The sequence below is a fragment of the Scomber japonicus genome, chromosome 24 (assembly GCF_027409825.1).
Source record: "Scomber japonicus isolate fScoJap1 chromosome 24, fScoJap1.pri, whole genome shotgun sequence".
NCBI lineage: Eukaryota > Metazoa > Chordata > Actinopteri > Scombriformes > Scombridae > Scomber > Scomber japonicus.
In genome coordinates, this window is record NC_070601.1 from 7988442 (window position 1) to 8012371 (window position 23930).

The following is a 23930-nucleotide window of genomic DNA, read 5'->3' on the forward strand; positions in this document are numbered from 1 at the left end:
GCTGCTTTACCGGGTTGTGGTGGTGCTAATCCGGTTTCCTCTGCAGTACCCGGTCTGGTGCCGAAGCTGCGGGGCTGTCCATGAACGGCACCATGGCCGCCTCTTCACACCGGATAATGCTGGGGCCGCTGGTTGCTGCTATCGACCAGGGGACGAGCTCCACCCGGTTCCTGGTAAGACATCACAAATCAAAGCTGGCGGCGTCCTTGGGTTCATTTTACAACACCTGTCTTCATTATTGAGCTTATTAAAAAAATATATAACATTATTAATATTCATTGTTAGCCTCTGTCCTGCTAAACCTTTTAAAATAGATACATTATTATTTCCAACAGCACTTGAAGGCAGCACACAACAAGACAAGAAATGTCATTGATTAACCTCAAAGACAATCATTTATCTAATAGATGGCTCTAGGTTTTCTTTTTAAAAGGTATTTTAATCCTCTTAATTGTGATCCCTTAAAATAGGTCATTCCCAAAAACAAAGGTAAAAAGAAGGACAGCTTTACAATAACTACTGTATATCCCAACATACCACAGTAAGAGAGAGAGAAAAGGACTGAGAGGAGAAGAAAATTAGTGACAACAGCAGTAGAAATGTCATTGATTAACCTCAAAGACAGTAAGTTATCTAATAGATGGCTCCAGATTTTGTTTTGTTTTTTCTTTTTTTAAAGGTGTTTCAATACTCTTTATTTCTTAATTGTGATCACTTAAAATGATGACTTCTAACTTAAAAAAAAAGGTAAAAAAAAAGAAAGGATAAACAACTTTACAATATCTACTGTACATCCCAAAGTAAGAAAGAATGAAGAATGGGAAAAAAGGAAATAACAAAAGGAATAGTAAGTAATAAAAAAACTACTACTAAGAACAGATGTTTGTTTTTTTAATTTCCTGTGTGTGTGCTGACAGTTCAGAGCCAACAGTTTTATTGGCATGAGTCAAGCACTCTTAACCTTTGGATCAAAATTATATGCAATACTGATTCATGACATAATTTGTTTAATGCAGTAAACTTAATCTTTTAAGCACAAACTGTAACTTCTACAACCACAAACTGTGACAGCTAATTCTGGTAAATGCAGCATGTGCAGAGGTATTTTTGGCCGTGATAAGTGAACTATAAAAAGTTGATACTGGCCATGCAGATTAACAACATTGCTGTAGCACAGAGGGTGAGGCTAAAAGGTCTGTTATACTGTAGAGTGAAACACTGCTGCAATGCAATTTAAAGTTTAAAATTTAAATTACGGTGTATCCAAATATATTAATCATTAAAGTACACAATGAAGGATTTTTGTCACTCTTTTTAGGCTCTTTTTAAATTGCAATTTCTAATTATTGATGGTGTGTCTGTTCTTCCTGGTAATCATTATATAATACAGTTGCTGGACAGCTTAATTCATTAAAAATCCTTTCCTGCAGTCATGAAGAGCTACCACGAGGAGGCCTAGATTGACTGCATGCTCAGTCAGCTTTCCCCTGGATGAATAAAGATTAAAGCAATCTGTAATCAGCTGATGCTACATTCCTTCTCTCTTGTGCTCTTGTTTTGTTTTTGTTTTTGAAGGTGTTTAATTCAAAAACAGCAGAGCTTCTCAGCCATCATCAAGTTGAAATCAAACAGAGCTTCCCTAAAGAGGGGTAAGTAAAAACTCTGTCTTAATATACAACCATTAAAAGGTATTTTAAGATGTATTTTGAGCTGTCTATAAACATTATACAATTACAAAAGCTGCACACAAAAAAAATAGAAATGTGAAAGTGCTAATTTCTTCTTTTACAATGTGCTTTTCAGATGGGTGGAGGAGGACCCCAAAGAAATTCTGCATTCGGTGTACGAGTGCATGGAGCGGACGTGTGAAAAACTCACCCAGCTCAACATAGACATCTCAAACATTAAAGGTATGCACAGGCTGAACAGACACTATGCTGCCACCTGCACTCTGAAAGCAACACTCCAACATAGTCATTTAAACATTATGACAGAGATGTATACAATTAACAATGTTGCTTTAAACTGTCCAGCTATTGGAGTGACCAACCAAAGAGAGACCACGCTGGTTTGGGACAAAGAGACAGGAGAGCCCCTTTACAACGCCATCGGTAAAGCTTTCCAGCTGTGTGCTGTCAGCCTTTGTGCACGCTTCATTAACTGTACATTATTACCATAGAAGCAGCATGTAAGCAGTGTAAATGTAGCTTAAATGTAACTCATATTGAATATTTGAATGAAATAGCAGCAAAAACACAAACACTGGACTGACCTCGATTGTGTCTGTTTTTCTTTAGTGTGGTTGGACCTGAGGACTCAATCAACAGTTGAACGTCTGATCAACAAAACTCCGGGAAGGAATAAGAACCACCTAAAAGTGAGACCTTCATTTGTTTAATTTCAGAGCCTTCTGAAGCTCCACAGGTGGATTTATTGTCTGCTTCTGCTTCGACAGCAAGTTGGAAGTGCAGATAAACTACCATCTTCCTTATTTGTTTCAACTGCACACATCAGCAGGTCACTAATCACTTTATCATGAAATGTATCAACAGTATTCTAGATGATGGAGAGTGTCAGATTCCTTCTATGTATAATCATACTTGACTGTGATTCTGATTAGAGAGTTTGGAGAGGAGGCTGATAATGCATATTTCTAGGTCTATGTTTTTATTCTTGGGTTCTACAGGGATTACTTTGCATGATTTACACCCTTGATGCAGCCCCTCACTTTCCTCTACAGACTTCCTGTGGATCAGAAGGCTACATTACAGCACATGTTTGAGTCCAGATCTGTGAATGATCTTAACAACAAAAGCTACAAAACAGACGGCCTATATTTATATGTTCACCAGTTTTGGACTTTTGATCTTTTGTTTAACATCCAGCATCATTACAGTATAAAAATAAGAGAAAATGTCCCCTTTTCAAGAAACTACTGACTTTCTTTTGCACAGGCAGAGTTGTTAATGTCATTGTCATCTCACAGCACAAAACGGGGCTCCCCATCAGCACGTACTTCAGCGCGGTGAAGCTTCGCTGGCTGATGGACAACGTGAGCGAGGTGCACGAAGCCGTCGTTTCTCACCGCGCCATGTTCGGCACCGTCGACGCCTGGCTCATTTGGGTAAGATCGTAGACTTACTCATATTTCACATAAGAAGAGATACAAGTGACTGATGTTGTGGAAATGGACTTTTTGTGTGTGTTTTTCATTGCTGTTCAACAGTGTTTAACTGGGGGGAAGTCTGGCGGAGTTCATTGCACAGATGTGACCAACGCCAGCAGGACCATGCTGTTTAACATTCATACTATGGACTGGGACCCAGAACTTTGCAAGTATGACAACAGCAACTCATTTAGAAAAATATCCCTAATAATAAAAGATGAAATCTGTAGAAAGCAGTATTGATTTAAATCATTGCTCCTCTGTCTGGTTTAGATATTTTGGTATTCCTATGGAGATCTTGCCCAGGGTGAGGAGTTCTTCAGAAATATACGGCCTCATGGTAAGCATCCTCATAAATTATGCTTACACTCTATGTAGCCAAGTGTAAGCCATACTTCCAGTTTCACTATGTTAAATGTTTTCTTAACTTTTAATGAATTCATGTGTGTGTCTACTGTCTAGTGTGACTCTAGTGGGATGTCTCATGCAACAGGTCACTAATAAGATAAAAGAGGGATTTTTATGTTTGTTTGTGCTGTTTCTTGTTTCATTAGTGTGCTTCCAGACTGTTTTAAAGTGCATGAAGGTTTGACTGAGAAATTCTTTTAGGCATTTTTTTTTGTGTGTGCCATTGTCTCTCTTCTCTCACTGGTAGAAAATATGTTCTAGCCGGGTAAGTAATCCTCCCCATCACTATTATAGTCATCACGCAAAAGTAATCTGTCCTGCTTCTCCATGGCCAAAGTGAATAAACATAACACAGTGCATTTCCAAGATCTGTATCAAGAGATTTTAGGAAAGATTTTAGGAAATACCAGCTGTCATTTTAGCTCTAATAATGTACCGCATGTCCCATTATTTAATATAGGCATTAAGAAAAAACACAAACACACTTGCTTAGATGAGGTAGCCATGATGTTAAAGTGTAGCAATTAAGATGTACATAAATAACATGATATTTTTCGGTATTTGATATATTTTCCAGTCAACATTAGGCATTGAACGTGTGAATTAATTTACCAAATTACAAAATAAAATAATAATAATAATAACTTTATTTTGTATAGTGCCTTTCATGAAATCCAAGGTCGCTTCACAATAACAAGAAACACAGACCAAAAAATAAATATCGACACCAGTTCAATGTGGACAGAACTTCAACATTTTATTATTACAAATTGGGCTACTTATGTTTTTGCTGTTTTCCATCAATTAGTCAACTGCAATAAAAATGAACTATTAAACTGATCTTGGCTGGTAAAACAAGACATCACCCAGTTAATTATGATAGCTTTCTGTGGAAATGATCAGCTTTAAAAAAAAACATCTAAACAGATTTCTAGTTTTTAATGTAATGTAACGCAAATATTTGCCCACAGACTTGCACGATTTATTTGATTTTTGATTATTGACTATTTCCATCAACATGATTCTTAATGATCCTGAGCAGCGGAGAAACAAAAAGAGAAACAAAAAGAAAAGTTTGTGTTAGTAGTGTTTTTGTTTTTTGTTACCATTATTCATTATTGTTACCACGCACACACACACACACACACTCAGGGGCGCCATAAGGGGGTGAAAAGTTAGGATCATTCTAAGGGCCCATGACTGAGAAGTGCCCTAAAAACATTACAACATGGGTTGTTGTTTTTTAATTAGCTTACAATCCTCAATAGACATAAATACGGTATTTTATTTAACGCTTTATTTATTTATTTATTTATTTATTGACAAAAATGACCCACCCAAAGCCTCTGTATTGCCCATAAACCCCCCTCTATTAACATGAATTGGTTCAGTCCTGTGTCCTATTTTCACAGCTCAACTTCAGAAAACATTGAATTTAGTATTGGACTATAAGAGAGTTGCAAGCCTTCACAGGTAGAGGTGTGGTTACAGCAGTTGTGCATGATTGGTGGGGCCCAATGTGATATATTTTCATGGGGCCCAAAATCCCTTTCAGCTCCCCTGCACACACTCACACAGTGTCTCTTTTGGAAATGTACTGGGTGGTCCCTGTCCCACATTGCTTCTGTCATGGCATGCTACCCGGCCGGTCGCCCACAGCTTTCCTGACAGACCATCCTCTGCAACGTCCCATCCAAAAGCTCCTAAATCTCTTCACTCTTTAGCACAGCATTATTTAACCAACGTCTAACCAGACCTGCAGCCGCACATAGGAGTGAAGACATTTTGATTTATCCAGGTTCACACTTGCCCCTGTTTCCCCTCACTGTGTTTTCATTGTTGCAGTACGCTTTATATATGGATTATGTGCTAGAATAACATGATATTGTTGTTATTTGGCTCCATGTAGTCAAATAATACGAGTAATTCCCTTTTTTGTTTTAACTGGGCAAGTTTGTTGCTCATAGTTATTAAACATGAAGATTTTTTTCTGTTGATTACTGATTGTATTTTCTGTTAAAGTATTGCTGTTGATTTGATATTTGAACAGCAAATATTCACACTTGAATTATACTCAGGTGTATAATTTAAAGGTCATTTTTGGCTGGAAAATCATCAGTTCACAGATAATTTATTCCTTTTCTTTTTTTTATGAAAGTGAACTGATAAAGAATTGAATATTTCTGATTGATATCTAATTGGTGTAAATATTGAAGTAGTTCCTCCACAAGTTCAACATGCTGTTAAAAGCTAAATATACAACAAATTATAGAAGAAAACACACTGAAAAAAAATGAAGAGCACAGTCCACTAAACTTGTCATCTTTTCCTTTGGCAGAAATCAGGAGCTCTTTCAGGTATCCCCATTTCAGGGGTAAGTTTTATCTTCTTTTTTTTTAATGTTTTATTTCGCCAGCATTGTCTCCATGTACTGACTATGGCAGAGACATCGTCTGATAAATGTGTTCCCTCTTTAAAACCAGTGTCTCGGGGATCAATCAGCCGCACTTGTCGGACAGATGTGTTTCCAGGATGGACAAGCTAAAAACACGTGAGAAAGATTTGCATTGTGATCATGTTGTTGAGAGGAGTGTGATCTCCTTTGTTAGAAATGTAACCAAAGAGTTTTGTGTTTCAGGTATGGAACTGGTTGTTTTTTACTGCGAAACACTGGACCCAAGGTAAACTCAATGATGCTCTTCTTATTATCTGTCGCATGATGTCTAGATTAAGTTTTTAAATTGTCACAAGCTTCCAAAATTGCATTTAATAACTTGTGTTTTTCTTGTTTCTGCTACTTTACAGCCTGTAATGTCTGACCACGGCCTTCTGACCACTGTGGCGTACAAACTAGGTCGAGACAAACCCGCCTGCTACGCACTGGAGGTAGAGTATCTCCAAAATACACATTGACATTAATATTTCCTGCCCTAAAAACAATCATTCCTGACATCCTTTCATTCCCAGGGCTCCGTGGCCATTGCAGGAGCTGTGGTGCGTTGGCTACAGGACAATCTCGGGATAATAGGATCTTCTGAAGAGCTTGGTACGTCCTGTTGGTCTTTTGAAGACAAATCTAATGCAATGAGCTACAGTCATTTAATCTCTAGATGATGTGGTGTCATGGTGTCAACTTTTCCTTTTCTTTCCATTTTTTCCATCTTTTCCCGTGCAGAGAAGTTGGCTGCATCGGTCGGCACATCCTACGGTTGTTATTTTGTTCCTGCATTTTCGGGTCTCTATGCGCCTTACTGGGAGCCCAGCGCAAGAGGGTAAGAGCTGCTCTGTAGTACCACAAACATGTCTGAAATGATGTAATCAGGTGTTTATAATCTCTCATTCACTAAATCTCTCACTCTGTGTTTGTGTCACAGGATTATTTGTGGGTTGACTCAGTTTACTAATAAGAGTCACCTCGCATTCGCTGCACTGGAAGCCGTCTGTTTTCAAACACGAGAGGTAAAGACCTTTGTACTTCTTTTCAAAAATATAGATTTTAATAGGATGCAGGTATGTTTGTAATATTTAGGATGTTTGTTTGGGTGCAGATTCTGGACGCCATGAATCAGGACAGCGGCATCCCACTAACTCAGCTGCAGGTGGACGGAGGAATGACGTCCAACAGGTTGCTGATGCAGCTGCAGGCTGACATACTCTGCATCCCTGTTGGTAAGATTGTCAGTCACATCTGAACACATTTGTAGGTATTCAGTGATGTGTGTGCCTGTAGGGACCATGGTAGCACATAACATTGCATATTTATACATTTTCTTTGCATTCATATGATAAAATATTTCTATATAACGTAATATACATGCATACCTACGATGTGTTAAAAAGCATGAAGTCTTAAAGAGGCAGCAGTGGAAAATGAGATGTTTACTTTTATGTTACTAGTTATCTCACAATCATTTTAAAAACCTTTTCCTGGTGCACGTCACCTGTTTAAGGGTTAAGTCAATCTTACTCTGTAGCAATACTTCCCTCTGCTGGTGTGTTGAAAAATAACAGGAAATTCACAGCAACTGTTAAAAACATCCAGTATCACTCATGCCTATCAACAATTAAGATTTAAAGAAAAGAAAATAATTATTTCAAAAGGAAAGAGTCATTGAAAAAGCCCAGACCTTGCCCAGACTGTCATTATTACAACTAATAATAATCTAATATATATAATAATTCTGTTGTTGTCATTTTTAGTGAAGCCGTCCATGCCTGAGACCACTGCTCTCGGGGCAGCGATGGCAGCCGGAGCAGCAGAGGGTGTGAGCGTGTGGAGTCTGAACCCGGAGGACCTGAGTGAAGTCACCTCGGAGAAGTTTGAGCCTCAGATCAACCCTGAAGGTGCTGCGAGCTGAGCCTGTCAATCTTTACACACCAGGCAACATGAGGGCTTGTGTGTTTGAGTTTTTTTTTCCCCCTGCTGATTTAAAACTTAAAAGGAGTTTCTTTTTATGTGTCTGACAGAAAGCGAGTTTCGGTATGCACGGTGGAAGAGAGCAGTGCAGAAATCCATGAACTGGGAGACGACGGAGCCTGTTTGTAATGGAAACGGTACACCAAACAAAACTTGCACAAAATTAAAGACATGATGATTTTTGTTAGATCTGATCAGTTTAATTTACACTGGACATCATATTCAGCTAGATTTTTGTGAGATGGTCTGATATTTACTTCCTGTGTTCTGACTTTTTATATAGTTGTTTCTTTTTTTCTGTCTTCCCCTTCTATGTTAATGTAATCTTGGTTTCGGATAACCATCAGGTGAACCTAGTATCTTCAGCAGCGTGCCACTGGGCTTTTACATAATGGGCAGCATGTTGATGTTAATCGGAGCGAAATACATTGCAGGTCAGTGTCTACATGACGACAAAATATCCTGTTTGGCATTAAGAACACATGTAGACGCTTAACCAGAATATGACATGACATGATAACATCTTGTTTTGACTTTTGAGTAAATAGGGCATTTTAAAAACATAGTGGTAGAATGACGTATTTGATAGCTTTAAGTTAGGGTTAGACACTCACTGATGTTAATGAAGTAAAGCATTTTTCATTAAAATATCAAATGTATCATTAACCTGTGTTCAGCTGAAATGTGTTTCTGTCTCCATCCATCAGGCCCAGACTAGACTGAGACTCCTGGAGGCGTTAAAGTGAAGAGGACAGCGGGAACTCTTTGTGCCGGACCACCACTTTGTACTCTTTGTTGCACTCTGTTTTTTTGGGGGGTTTTTTGGTTTGTTTGTTGTTGTTTTTTGTTTTTTTTCAAAAGGCATTCCAGAGGAAAGACGTGTCAGTCGCTCCTGCTGACACATACAGCTGACTGGAAGATCAGGGTGAAATTTGAACTAACGAACGAGACTGTTTCTTGATTATTTCCCCTTCATATTTTTTGTCTGCGACTGACAAGAACACATTGGTACATTAGACGTGATTTACAATGTAGTATTTTTTTTTTTTTTACAGTGTTGAAATGATATGAATTCTGAGATTATTTAGAAACTTTGCTGATGGTAGAGCCAATTGTTCTAATCTCTGTATTATGTGAAGTTGACTGTTTAATTTACATTACTTTGTTTTTCACTTCATTGTTACCTTCACAATCCTGTGAGACTGGCCACTATGCGCTACAGAGGACTTTTTAGAGCACTTTATTTTATTTTTTTTTGTCTTGTGGGAGCTGTGTACTTAGAAGAGTGTACATATATATATTTTCTAACAGTTGGGATTAATACACAGTTAGTTTGTAGTGGAATAAAAAAAACATGACGGGATCAGGTTTAGGGTAAGAGAGACATTGAATTGACAAGGTTGCTTTTTAGCATAAAGTGACGTTCTCATACATACTTGAATCAGTGAAAATATGTTGTTTAATGTGCAAGCATGCAATGAAGGGCAATGATGAATTGGCAGACAATTTTTGATTTCTGTGTTCACACATGCTATGAAAGATATTCTAGGAATAATCAGATACTTAATTATGTGAATTTGACATTTAAAAGCATTCAAAATTCTCTCAAAGCTAGACGCCAAAAAAACCTAAAGCACCATGGAGGGATGAAATGTGAAGCAGCAAGTTAATAACTAATTCATTTTGTGGTGGTCTAATAGGTTTTGAGGACTGTCATAGTTAATATATGATTATAATGTTTAAACATTCTGGACAGTTTGGCTTTATAGGGTTGTGATAATAACAAACAAAGTTAGCCTCCACAAGACTGGTCTGGTTCTGACTCTGGTCGCAAGTTATTAATAATCATTTATCAGGGAAAACTGCATGCTTCCATCAGCAGTTTTTCCTTTATGGTTCTGAAATGCACAAAAAAATACAAATTATGCAAAACATTTGATACACACCCTTGCCAATGCAACTATATTGCACTGAAATGAAAGAGCAATTTTATGTGAGTAAAGTACCTAAGTACTAAATTAAAGAGGAAACCCACGGGAATATGAATCCATTTTTAAAGTAGTTCCACTTAATAAACTGCCATTGTTTGAAGAATTGAGGAAGTAGAAGTGAGCCAGTATTTATTTTCTTGCCAAACATGATATGTTTACCTTCCGTGTGAATCTGAAACAAAAATGAAGGTATTTGTTTTTGATGATTGATGAAGGAGGCAGAACAGGTTTGAAAGATGGTTTAGTGTTTGCCCTAGCTTGTTAAAGGTTTGAAATTACAAGTTGCAAATCAATATGTATGAATGCATTACGACATACTGAACAATGAAAACAAATGCAACCCTTTTGCTACTGACTGTGCATGTTGCTGTGAGCTTATTATATCCCTGTTTTAATACGTGTACAATCCTATTTAAGTCGTCCATACCTTGAAAGGTTCGGGACTTTTATGAAGAGGAACAAACAGGAACAATTATACAACAGGCACAGCTTTGTAAATGTAACAGGCTTGAAATGAGGAAATGTTGAGTTTATGTCATTATCTCTCATGTATGGAAACAGGTTTTATGGGAGAATAAATGCCGTGAAAAATAAACTCACTTAGTTCTGAATTTCATTGTGGCAGCTGCGTTTTGTATGGTGCAACTTTAAGATTATAACTAACACATTTAAATACTGAAATAGAGACTAAAATTGATCACATATCACATATAAAACCAGGTGAACATGAACCTGTTTTGTTGTGTAAGGACTGTAGAATTTAAACCACACACAGTACATGTTCGAAAATAACCTTCATTTCCTTGGTTGTAATGATCAGATAGCAGAGGCAAACTTAAAAACAAACATGCAGTGTTTGGATGACATCCAAGAATAACCTGCTTTTCATTTAGGGGGGAAAGCACAAAAGATAGGAGCGTTGGAGAGGGCGTGGTTTGTGCCAACAACAACTTCAAGTTATTTAATACCTACACTTTTATACAGTGTGCAGTGTCTCTCTCAGCTTGGTTGTGCAGATGTTCCAGCAGGGTTGTTCAGCTTGACAAGTAAGTCTCAGACAGATGTGTTAAACTAAAGAATATGATTGTTTTTGTTGCTGTTTTTCACACAATCTTATTTGTGTATTTGTCAATGAAATATCACAACTTTAAATGTTTATATTTCCACTTGAAATTTCATTATTTATATTTCAGGTTTGTTTACTGATTAGTTCATGAAGGCCTTATTGTTCAGTTTCTTTGCATATCTGCATCACATTCATGTTACTTGCATATCAACTGACAGCTTGTTTTTCTAGTTAAGAAATGAACTTTAACTAAAATTCTGTCAGATACAGAGTTGAATTAATTATTTTTTCCTTAAATGATCCTGTCCTCATATATGTTTTATACATCTCTGAGTCAGCCTGAAACTGAACGTAAATCCTATCTACAACCCTCTCAACCAGGAAGTGGTGTCAGGACTCAGGAGTACCACCTTTTGTGTGGCGGTTGTTCCTCATTTCTGATCTCACACTAACAAGAAGAAAAGTGCAGACAGGTGAGTCACTCCTGGCATATTTTTTTCTCTTTCACTCTGTCATTAAAAAGTCAATGCACTGAGCTAACACCCAGTTTACATTCCCAGGAAATCAAGAGGTGGAGATACCCGTCCGTTCACAGGTAGAGTTGAGTGTTAATAAATGACTCCTTAAAAAACATGTTGGATCAAATTCACAGTCAGACCAGAAGAGGCCAGTTTCTGCCAGCGGGGATCAACTCCAGCACTAATGGTAAAGATCTGTTTTTATAATTTTGACATCAGATATGCTCCCCATTCACGACTTTCTTTAAGAAGTATGAAATTCTACCCACACACTTTCTTTTCTTTGTGTTTCTACTTCTCCCTCAAGCTTTGATTCCTCATGTACAGTAGTACAGTAGGCTATGCTGCTGACGTGTTTGTTTAACTTGTCACATTTTGACATTAGAGAACAAAGCTCAAGCCAGCACTTTACTATGTAGTTTACTTCTCTTAAACGATAGGTTCACAATCTGTCAAGCCTGCCTGTGAGGTTTTCCTCGTTGTAATCATTCCTCTTAATCATACTGGCTAAAAGAGCCTCTTCAGAAATGCTTTCAGTGTAAGTGAAATCTACAGTAACAGCATGTCATTTAAAAATATATCTGAGTCTGAGTTAGTCCTATCAAGTGGACATCTGCCACAATTACAGTCTTATTAGCATGATTTTTCCTCTTTGTGTTTCCCTGTTGAGCTTCAATGACTAGAAAGACTGTAAAGTCGAAAGATATCTTGATTTGAATAATTTGAACGGCGGAAGCTTCATATTAGCCTCAGATAAACTTTTAAATACAGTTTTTTCACAGAGGGAAGACTGTAGGTTTTGTCCCCCTTGACTTAAATGACTTTTTTTTTAATTTTCTAGTTTAGTCATTTCAGTTCAATAGCTTTATTGTCATTATATTGAGGGTCAGACAACAATGTAACATAATTTATATAGCACTCCCTGAGCCATAAGAACATTAAAGACAATTAAAAACTACTGTTAAATATGAACAAGATGAATGATTCCAGCAAGAAAAACCTATTTCAGCGTTTTTATTATTGCAAAAGGACCCTGTTATTAATTGTCAGACATTTTTTGCTATTTCTTAAGCACAAATAATTTTTTTTAAAACTATTGTCTGTTGGCACACTTTATCAGGATGAGGAATTAAGTTGGAGTCCTGTAAAGCTAACTCTGCTGCTAACAGTAAACCACTTATCTGGTTGTTTTTCGTGAACCTTTTAAACACTCATTCTACTTACATTTCAATATACAACTAATATGTAAAGAAATATGCTAAAAATATACAATCTCTAGGAAGATCCTATTCTTTAGGTAATATCTTGTGAACAAGACAAAAAGAGTGCTCAAAATTACAATGTTGACATGTTTAGCTCCCTGGTTTAGCATGCTAACATTTGCTAATTTGCTTTAGACTGAAAGTACAGATGTGGTAGGTTTTTAAAAAAATAATAAATCAAAAAATGTGGGCTTGTTGAAGGTACCAGAGGAGTCCAGGGAGTCTCTTGAGATACATTATCTCTAATACAAAGTAGATGTGACTAAAATGGCAGTGTAAAATAGGTGTTGCAGGAAAAAACACACATCATTTATTTACAACAATCACATATAATGCAACAAAACAGGACCTGAGAGACATGAAACTGAGAATTTAGATGTCATTTCAATGCCGCATATGATGGCCGTGTTTCCAGATAAAGATTATATTTTTTCCAAGCTCAGGTCAAATCAATTTTAATCAAAATGTATCCTCTTTAACCCTAAATCTGAGATAGCACCTTTGCTAGCCACAACAGCCCAGGTCATTTAATATACTGATCCTAGATTGAGAGTGTTTTTCATTTTGAACTAAGGAAAAATTCACATTCAGCTATTCTTTTTCCCCCCAGGCTTTTTCACTGATCACAAGCCGCCAGAAGTGATGCAAAAGACGGTGAAGCAGCTGCTAATAATGAGCCGCCAGGTCAGTCAGAGTCAACGGGTACATTAGCCTCATTTTTTATCTATAAGGAAAGACAGACTTTGAACTCCTCTAGTATGAGGAAGAAGTTGAGCATTCCTCTTTGGGTTTTCCGTATGCAAAACATGTCAAGGCTGCACCAAATGTGGGCGTGTCTCTTATAAAATAGACCTGAACTGAACTCTAATAAGAAAGAATATGAAAATTATTCTCTTTCAGAAAAGGAAATACTGCCACGATGACAACTCAGAGCATAAATGTAAATCTCTCAAATTTGAAGCCCCTGACTTGAGTCCTCCAGCACCAGCGAACCTCAATATGACTCCTTATTTCCCCCCTGCTGTGCCTGAACAAAACCACATCACCCCTCCACCAATGCAACATGCACCTCTGCAGGGACCAATGGCTCTGACTTCTGAGTTCAAAATGACTTTGTTTCAATGGCAAATACAACATGAGGCTCAAAAGGTTGAAGGAATTTCTCCTGAGATAATGCAGATGCAAGACGCAGATGGTGACACGTATGTATTCATAAAAAAAAGTCATTATTTGGATGTTATTTGCATTTGTTCACTAAGTAATTGCTTGTTTAATTTCTGACTACCAGATTTCTTCACATAGCAGTGGCACAAGGTAAAAGGGCTCTGGTTTATGTGCTTGCTTCAAAAATGGCGGAAAGTGGCTCACTGGACATAAAAGAGCACAATGGACAGGTATGAACACTAACATGGTTATAAAGGTTAAATCAATTACTTCACACTTTGTGGCATTTTGACCTGCTCTCTTAAAGTGTTGTTAAGCTCTTCTCTTGTTACACAGACACCACTTCAGTTAGCAGCTGCCATCAATCAGCACTTAATTGTCCAAGACCTGCTGCTGCAAGGAGCACAAATCAACACCCGAGACTTATGGGGCCGCTCTCCATTGCATGTGTGTGCTGAGAAAGGACATTATCTCAGTCTTCAGGTAATAAAACACACATCATGCTTAAAGAATTAATAGGTAATTGATTTAACTCACCTGATAAAATGTCAGTGCAGCATGTGTTCAAATATGTTTGTTTAATAAGTTTGGCTCCTATTTTTCATATCTGGTGAGAGATCAGATAACGAATTACACTCCTCTGTGTTTCCTTGTTAATATCAGCAGCCTCTTATACAACTTATGACTTAATCACAGCAGATCAAACAACTGATTGATTTTTGATTGACAAAGTCTATAATAAAATGACTTGCCGCTGTAGGTCACTGTGAGTAAATGAACTCACAGGATTTCCAAAATTCATTACAGAGTCAAGATTGAATCCACAACTTTAAAACTTGAGTGCAGTAAATAATCACAGCTGAGCTACAGTTTTATATTTATATTTCAATCTTTAACCAAGATGTTGGGTGTGAAACTGTACAAAGTAAGTCTCATGTAACAATAAACCACCATAATAAAACTTCACCAGTTTATCTCAAAGCTTAACTGCAACCATTAAACACACTTTCAGCTGTTTAATTTGTTACAGTTTCAAATTTTTCTCTTCATGTAATCACAACCTCAAAATCTACCTTGAAGAAGTTGAAGACTGTAATCAGTGAACTTTGTCAGAGGTTTTCAAACTTGGTTGTCCTATGAAGAGAAACAACTAGCAGAACTAGCTGATGACTTGCTGTCAAAGTCATCTATTCATATTTCTGACAGGATTTCTGACTTATCCAATAATCCTTGACATTGTGTTGAGTCAATAACACTTTGGTATCAGTTTTATGAATCTCCTAAAGGTGTCACAATGCTCAGTGATGCACCTTATCTGACCTGTTAATTTTTAACTGCGTTATAACACTGTTAATGAAACACTGAGCCTGTTAAGTTTTATCAAGTGTTTCTGTGTCAGACCTTTGAGTCATCACGTGGCTTAGAAAATGTAAATCAAACTCTGGACTTTAATCCACATATTTGCAAAAGTCATATGTGCTCATTTAAGTCAAACAAGGAGTGCTATCTGTTAATGTACATCTATTTTCGCTGAAGTAGTGAGAAGTCTTGTAGATTCAGTATTTTCTGCACTATATTAATTTATTTCTCTCACACTTGTTTCCACAGAGCATCTGGAAGACCCTGTTAGGAAGTGGACAATTGATTGATGTTGAAATGTTCAATTATGATGGTGGGTGCCATTTTTTTTTCACCAAAAAGCTTTATACATCCTATAACAATCATAAAATACTGCTCTGTTCTCTCTCTCTCTGGAGGTTTAACGCCGCTTCATGCTGCCGTCTGGTCTCACAACACTGTGATGAAAGAGCTGAGGAGTGTGAAAAATACTTGTTCATACATGGCAACGGAGCTGATGCAGAGGAGACAGATGCACATCGAGTGTATAAAGACTCTGCTGCTCATTGGCGCCTCCTATGGGACAAAGGTGACTTCACAGCTATTTAACAGCATTTAATTCTAAAGAAACAAGAAACTGTTTAGGATTTCCACTAACAAATTAACATAGATATTAGAAGTGAGTTTCAAATCTTTTTCTCATATCTGCAGGATCTAAAAAGTGGACGAACCTGTCTTCACATAGCTTCAGAGGAGGCAAATGTGGAGCTGTTGAGTATTTTCCTTGAACACCCTTCATCACTGACCTTTGTGAATGTTAAGGTTAGTCAGTTTTGACATTTCACTCTGTACTTTGTGTATTAGCATCTCAGAAGATACTGACTTCACAACAATCTCATTGCTCATCAGCTTTGGCCATACTGACTTATTTTGTGTCTGCATGTTTCAGACGTTCAGTGGAAACACGGCCCTGCACATCGTCAGCTCCTTGCCAAATCATAAAATTCAGGTGGAAGCCGTGAAGTTGCTGATGAGAAAAGGAGCTGACCCCGGGGCCAGAAACTTTGAAAACGAACTGCCGGCTCAACTGGTGCCTGAAGGACCCATTGGTGAAAAGGTAGAATGTGAAAAGATGATTGTGATTCAATAGGCTTTATTGGCATGAACATCAGACGAAAGATGTTACCAAAGTGTCAAGGATGATTTAATTAATGTAATAAAATTAAATCAATTATTGAATAAAAAAAAAGAACAAGAAAATGGCAGAAATAGCAAAAAGCAGCAAAAAATGAATAACATGTTTTTGTTTCTTTCAGGTGCGGCAGATCCTGAAAGGGAAATATATTAATGCTTAAGTAAGCTCAAGAACACTGTCAGTCAGACAGTCCAATCTATCATAATACTATTTGCCTATACAGGGCAGATGTTGGTTGTTTCAGTGAAACATGTCCAAATGTTCATTACTTTGTAATGCTTTAAAAGAAAATTTAGCTATGAGTTTTTGTGTTTTTTAACTGTTTTACATTAGATACATTAGAATTGCTGTATGATGAGAAATTATGATGTTTGTTAAATGTTTTGTATCTTAGCATTATCGCACAGATGTTCTACATATTTAGGGAAACTTTAATCATGGGTTTGGAAATCTTTTTTTTTTTTTGAAATGGAAAACAATCATTTGAAGAATTGTAACTGTTATACTTTTATATATATACACTATACTTTAAGTGCATTTTTATGTTTATGAAAGTAGAGGATGGAAATGTTATGCAGCATATCATATGTAGAAATACTTAGTTAAAGGTGCAGTGTGTTTTTGGGGGGATATAAAATGTTGGTGAAATCATTTTAATAAGTTGTAACTTTAAAAAAAAAAAAAAAAGTGTTGGCTTATGAAAGTTGTTGAAATTGTATACAGCATGTCATAGATATAAATATTTCATGTTTGACAAAAGTGAAATGTGAAGTATTTAGTGGCATCTTTTGGAACAGACTTGTAAGAAATGGAATCTAATATTCACAAATGTTTCAATTAATGTATAATCCCTTGGAAATAGGAATCATTGTTTGTGCACAAGCCCTTTAGATCTACATTGCCAACGCCATGTTTCTACAGTAGTGCAGACTAGGCAAACCAAACACTGGCTTTTGCATGTCCTACACACTCAACACTAGATGCCACCAAATACTACATACTGGTCCTTTAAGATTGTCTGTCTGTTTTTTGGAATGTTGTGACTTTTTTTTCTTCTCAATATTAAAACTTTCAGATACAATTTTGAGATCTGATTTTTGTTTCTTTGGTAGCAGTGGCCCTAAAACAATCATAACATATTAAACCAAATCAGAGCTGTAATTGCATTTATGCCAAGGGAGTGACTTCAAATTAACAGTCTGTTACATTACACATACATACGTAACTGCATGTACACATTACATAAAGTTACGTATGTAATGTGGGTGTACATTTTAAACATTTCAAACTACTGCTCAGTAATTTTGGCTTCCTGCTGTTTAAAATATCTCCATGTTAAGTCCAGTTGCCAGGCTGTTGAGTCTAGTGCAGTTAAGGGGCCGTCTCAGTCAGCTTTCAGGCTATGCCTCTGGTTGAAAACAGTGCCTCAGGGTTGCACACAAACTAGTAGACATACCTTTCTCCAACAAGCCGCCAGGAGGAGCCAGATCACAGGAGAAGAATTAATGATGCTCATTTATGCAACTTTCAAGTATTTAGTAATTTTTGTTGCCCAGAAAAATGATGCAGATGTACAGGCAAAGGAGATTTTGGCTGTGATCTCCACTGCTGATTGATTCTATGCAAAGTGGTTATTTAACATTTTGGGTTAAATGCTAAATATGTTATAACAGCTATTATCTATTGCAGGTGGCACCTCCCTTCCTGTCTGATTATTTATCTACAATAATCAGTAATGAAAGGACTACAAACAACCAGCGATCAGAATTTTCTGGTTTCTTAAGTCTTCTGTGACAGTAAACTGAATATCTTTGGGTTGATGAGTGATGGTCAGGACAAAAGAAGGGCTCTGAGAGATAGTTATTGAAATACTTGTTGGTTGCAGCCCTAAATATTTGTTCAGCAAGATAAGTTTCCTCATCTTGCTTGGCTGAGAAGTACACTTGTTTGGTTGGTTCACTGTTTGTGTTTTATAATGTATACGTTTTTGAATATGAAGCTGATATTCGGGGCCACTGTGCTTCAAGACTTCTTGAGATGCCTACAGAAAGAGTCCAGTTAGTGAATGACTGCATCATTCTTAAACAACCCTAAAAAAATTGTGTGCCAAAAAGGGGAAAGAAAAGAATAGTGCTCACATGCTGATAGGATAGTTCAAGTTTTATTGTTGTTTTTGTTTTTAATTAACATCATATATTATCGTCTTATACATTTTCTGTAGCATCATTCAATCTCTTATTAGTAACACCATTGTCAACAGCAGGGAATGTCTTTCGAATTACAGTAAATGTCTAAATATGTAGGTTTTTAACACAGTACAGTTGTGCACTTTTACATTAAAAGAGACAACGGTAGAAATACATTAATTCCAAGACAATTCTGTTAAAAGTATCAATAGAAGATTTAATTATCATTAACACAATGAAATTATCATGTGGTTAAGCCTTTAAACTTGAATTCTCTATATCCAGTAAAACAGAACTTTTAAATAACTCAGTGGTCAAAGTTGTTAGGAATGTTAATCTGTATGAACTAAGTGGAAAGGAACATTGTGACTACATTGTACTGTAACGTGGGCATTGGGATTACTTGAACCAGTGTAGAAACAGCCTGGCAGCCTGTCCCTATTAAGTGTACATGAGATAACTTGAAAAGTTTGAGTACTTCGCACTCGTTCATCCTGTTGTCTTCCACGACATAGGGCCCTGAGTGGAGTTTCATCGTTGGTGATGATGAAGTCATGTCTAGGCTTGCAGCCATCGCGATAACTACTAGAGGGACGGTCGTTGAAAGGAGTCAATTCTGTAGTACATCGAGTCGTAGTCATTCTTTGGCGGACGTGCGTGTCAAAGAAGTACTGAGCCTCAGAGAGTCCAGCGGCACAGAGCAGCACCAGCAGCACACATGGAAACTGGATCCTCATGATTCACTAGAGAAGAAAAAAAACAACAACAAAAATTGAATTTAAAGCACAAGTGAAAGAGTTGCATATCACATGTTGTATTATGCAGATGTGCTTTGAAATAAATATTATTATTAGATTGTTTTATCAGAAATTAATGTTTCTCTTTGCAGTTTGACTAGCTCATTTTTGCTGATCAGCTGACTCATTTTTACCTGAACACATACATACATAATTATTTTGTTAGCCACATGATCAAAGTTGTGCAGATTCAGGATGGAAAATTATTGTTAGCAAGTACGAAACTAACAATGTGCATTTGTTCATTTATTCATTTAACAAATTTGATGGAGCAAACTTGAGTGAAGCTCACTGAGGAAAAGTCAGACAACCAAGAAATTTTAAGAGCTCCCTTACCTTATTCTTGTTGGGTTAATGGCAGATTGGTTGGTTGGTTGGTTGGTTGGTTCACTCGCTGTGGTCCAGGCAGAAGTTGGTCAACTCAGCTGAGTCCGTTGGTCAAAGTGTCTTCAGTGAAGGAAACCCTCTAAAGCTGCAACCTGGTTATGGTGAGTCCATTATATTGTGTCCAGGTGGATACGCACCACCTGGACTGAATTTGCAAAGATTATGCAAAGTAAAGTAAGTAAGTCCAGTTAAGGTCATACCATGCAGTGCAGCCGTTATATGGGCAATGAGGCAGTTTTGGCTCTGAACCCCAGCAGACTGAATCTGAACAGTAGCTGAGGTTAAAATGCTACAGCACAAGGACTATGAAACAAAGGGGGGGTTTCTTTATTGCTACAGTTCTCTTAACTGCCAAAGTCTGTAGTGTGACCTCAGTTTGGTCAGCATGTGTTTCATGTGCTGAAGACAGAACTGAAGGCAAATAACTCCTGAAACAATAAAATAATCATGAAGTGACTGCAATACAGGCTTCGGCATTATCATGGATACCAAGTCTATGATGATAAGTATCTGACGTTAAATATTGAATATGTCTTTATTTATTCTCATTTTACTTTTTCTCCCTTAAAATTGGGACTGGTAACGTTAGTATTTAACCTTGTAGTCTTATTCAAACTCAATATCCTTAAATACAGAAGAACTATGAGAAATAACTTCTATAACTCTAATAAGACCATGAACTGTAGGGACCATTTATAGCTTATTCAGAGAGTTGGGATACCTGGAAGATGAAACTCTGAGCTGATTTGACTGAGGAGTACTCAGAAGCCTTCGTGTGAAACGATTATAGTAGTATAGACTAGTTTTCATTCAAAGGTGGTTTGCAAATTCAAGCTAAAAGGTCAGTTTTTTAAATCTTGTGGTCATTGTTTCTTATCATCATTAATGACCAAACTATCAGCAGCAGAGAGTCTATGAGGCCACAGCACAACCCGAACAAGGGTGAGTTGGACATTAAACACTGTAAATAGTGTGCTCAATAGAAACTTTACTGACTTTGACTTTGATGAACACTGGTGCACATTTTCACACTCTGTCCTTGTTGCTCTTCTTAAAAGTTTTAAGTGGTCTGTTTGAACACACCAGGCTACTGTACACATTGCTTTGAAGAATACAGTACTGCTTTGTCAAAGTCTTGATTCTTGTGGATGATGCTGTGTGTGTAGTATAATACCTTTGGATAGAGTACTTCTGAATGAGTTATCATCTGGTTGCTAAAGAAGAAAGAGGAATTGTGGGAGAAATATTAATTTGAAAATAAGGACAGTGCACAAAGTTCTCAGCTCAGTGAACTTGCATATTTTGTATAACTTACTTCCACATCTTGAATACAGAGCTGGTTGTTGCACATACCCGTTGAGATATGATGTCTGTGAGTACTCCTTATTCAAATCAGCGTAGTGTTTATCTACCAGGTATCAAACTCTGTCTGAATGAGCTGTAAAACTGTTTCACTGCTGAACGCTGAATGGTTAAACTTCTATAGTTGTGTACTCTGTGCTCTCAAGATAATGACTGTAACTAAAACTCTAACTAAATTATCCTGAGTGGAGATAAAATATAACACACTGAGGAAGAAAAAAAAAGATAAATGGTCTCTGTTCATTGTATTAGGCCTATGTACAGTTTAAGGTGTATAGCAGATAATAGTGTAATGGCTGCTGCTGTAGCCTCAAAGACTCTATTCTGCTGACAGTTGAATTAACGACCACAAGATTAAAAAATGGACTCTCAGCTTGAATTTGCATCCCCCATTGACCAATAGTGCAGTGTGCGTTTTAAGGAAGAAAAATGTGTTGGACAACTAAGATAAACTTTAAATGAAGGTAGTCTTTGACCCATAGACATAGTAAACTTGCATATCTTGCCTTACTTACTTGCATATGTTGCACAGAGCTGTCTGTAGTCTATCTATATTCAAATGTGATGCCTGTGAGTATTGTTCAGTCAAATTACCTCAGTGTTTCATCTTCCAGGTATCAAATAAGTTGTAAAACGGTTTCAATGCCGAGCACCTTACATGGTTAATCTTCCATAGTTGTGCTTGTGCCGTTTGTCCCTTCAAGATAATGACTGTAACTGTGTGTTTCTAACAGCATTGTTCACGTCGTATAATGAAACATCCCATTTTTGGGGGTATTTCCTATTTCATTGTCGTGGGTGTAATGCAGTTCAGCACCACCGCAGCTGTCAGTTTAAGGAGAGCGAAATGAAATAAATACAACCAAACAACAAATAGTAGCTATACTATATATACTATACTACTATATAATTTAGATAATTCATAACTGTTATACAGTGATATTTCTGCCACTTTCCCACAACTGAGAGAGATAATCACCAGGATTTTCAAAGTAAACACACCATGTTTGAGACGGAGACTGAGTTGCTGATGCAGTAGTAATGAAGTAAGTCAAACGTTTTTGTTGTTGACCTTATCTACCAAACGTCTCCAACAAAACACTGTTTAAATTTGTTGACCTGCCAGCAACGTAGTTAGCTGTTAACTTCAGAACATAGCCAATGCTAACAATGCTATTTTGTTTGCAGGTAAAGTTGCTAGCTGTTGTAGCTAAACACCTGTTGTTGTAACGTTAAGTTAACGTTGCTCGTTTGTTGTTACCAGCTGTTTTGCATGTCATTTTAATATTTGTTCATCTAAGTCTGTGTGAAATGCCTACAATTATGCTAGAAGTGAGTTAACTGGACCCTGCTCAGTTACATTGTAACAAGTTTATTGTGGCCTCAGTTTGAGCAGTAAGTTTCCTGATTGTCTCTACAAGTAGGACTGACAAAGCATTAATTAAAGTCAGATGTCAAAATAATGGAGCTGTGGACATTATTGGTGTAAAAAGATTGTTTCCATACAAATAGGATTGATGAATAATTTATAACATAAGCTGTGTGTTTCAGTTTGCTGTCAAAAATAACAATCTGCAGTGTGCTGGTTTAAATCTTATTGTGGTTTTGGATATGCTTCTTATGATTTACCATCTCTTTACCTAAAATAATTATATGATTTTAGAAGGAATAGCAGAAAATATGTCTTCATTCATATTATAGCAAACAATCCTTTCCTGCCACATTTAAAGAATAAACTCACTAAAACCAACTTGCTGCCTCAGAGAGTTTCTTTCACTGAAGGTTTCTTAAAAACTTGTTCCTAACATTTGCTCAGATAAATGTTGAAGTCAAGGAAGAAGAGTCTTGCATTCATTATGTCTAGACTTTGTGTCAATTACAGCTAGATTTGAGTTAATGATGATGCTAATTTGTATCTGAAGCATCTTAATCTGAAAAAACACGAGATCTTGGTGACATTTATGCACATCATAACGTTTATGTTACATCAACAAATGAAAATATAAGGGAAATTAACACAAATTACCATCTTGTAACAGGCATTGGCTTGTATGCAGTTTGAGCACCAGTCTTCTCACCATCACACTCTCTGGTGCCATCTGCTGGTGTTGCTGCTCCTCAGGATTTCACCTTGCACAATAGCCCCGCTTTATGTTCCTCATATATTATTATCTCAGATTTACACACCATTTATACTTCACACTCATTTTCAAGTCAGACACTCTGAGAAAAGGCGGAAAAGCTCTAAGAAACTGAAAGCAGCATGATGGTTGTGGTGCTTCAGGCTGTGAGAAGACTGTGCTGCAGATGTAGAAGGTCAGGAGGACAGAGTGAAAAGTGTGAGAAAATCTTTGTCTACATTGAAGAGCCAGTGGCTCAGTGAGTAAAACATTTGACCTTTCAGTCAGACGTTGTCAGTTCAATAGCAGGTTGTTCCTTTTAAGGGTAGCAAGTTCAAATAAAGACTGAAAACCTCGGAAAAAAACTCATATTATAGTGTGAGTGTAGGTAGCTCAGGCAGTTAGAAGAGTGCTTGGGAAGCTTCAGGTTGTTGGTTCAATTCTTTCACACTTTTAAAGTCCAATATCCAAATTAAGAAGATAAATGCGCCCGGAGAAAAGGTCTGAGTGCAGACACACTCCCTGGTGTAGTGGGTTTGTCTCAGATCATAAG

At 37.1% G+C, this 23930-nt stretch overlaps 2 protein-coding genes across 3 annotated transcripts; both read left to right on the top strand.

The window, feature by feature from the left end:
• The first annotated feature begins 55 nt into the window (after positions 1–55).
• On the top strand, positions 56–9016 carry gk (glycerol kinase). 2 transcript variants are annotated; one of them, XM_053314397.1, is made up of 20 exons: positions 56–173; positions 1576–1649; positions 1804–1910; positions 2034–2111; positions 2298–2377; positions 2987–3124; positions 3227–3336; positions 3440–3506; positions 5913–5948; positions 6058–6125; positions 6213–6255; positions 6380–6460; positions 6542–6620; positions 6750–6846; positions 6949–7033; positions 7123–7243; positions 7775–7918; positions 8042–8128; positions 8339–8425; positions 8699–9016. In XM_053314397.1, exons 1-20 carry the CDS (start codon positions 81–83, stop codon positions 8707–8709), a joined length of 1686 nt encoding a protein of 561 aa, XP_053170372.1. In that variant the 5' UTR covers positions 56–80; the 3' UTR covers positions 8710–9016. The 2 variants fall into 2 exon arrangements, with proteins under 2 accessions (XP_053170372.1, XP_053170373.1); XM_053314398.1 differs by having other exon boundaries at positions 8705–9016.
• Positions 9017–10985: 1969 nt separating this feature from the next.
• On the top strand, positions 10986–17004 carry LOC128354515 (NF-kappa-B inhibitor zeta-like). Its single transcript, XM_053314739.1, is given in 12 exon segments — positions 10986–11028; positions 11430–11521; positions 11609–11753; positions 13439–13530; positions 13729–14030; positions 14117–14222; positions 14329–14475; positions 15601–15756; positions 15758–15919; positions 16042–16152; positions 16280–16447; positions 16647–17004. Coding segments are annotated over 10 exon segments (1356 nt in total). The 5' UTR covers positions 10986–11028; positions 11430–11521; positions 11609–11680; the 3' UTR covers positions 16686–17004.
• The last annotated feature ends 6926 nt before the right edge of the window (positions 17005–23930 follow it).

What these genes read in the sequence shown, in the direction of transcription:
- gk (XM_053314397.1), top strand. Translation starts at nt 81, where the DNA reads ATGAACGGCACCATGGCCGCCTCTTCACACCGGATAATGCTGGGGCCG. An exon ending in CAGGTATCCCCATTTCAGGG is followed by an intron (nt 5,949 to 6,057) that starts GTAAGTTTTATC and finishes CTTTAAAACCAG; the next exon opens with TGTCTCGGGGATCAATCAGC. An exon ending in CCGCCTGCTACGCACTGGAG is followed by an intron (nt 6,461 to 6,541) that starts GTAGAGTATCTC and finishes TTTCATTCCCAG; the next exon opens with GGCTCCGTGGCCATTGCAGG.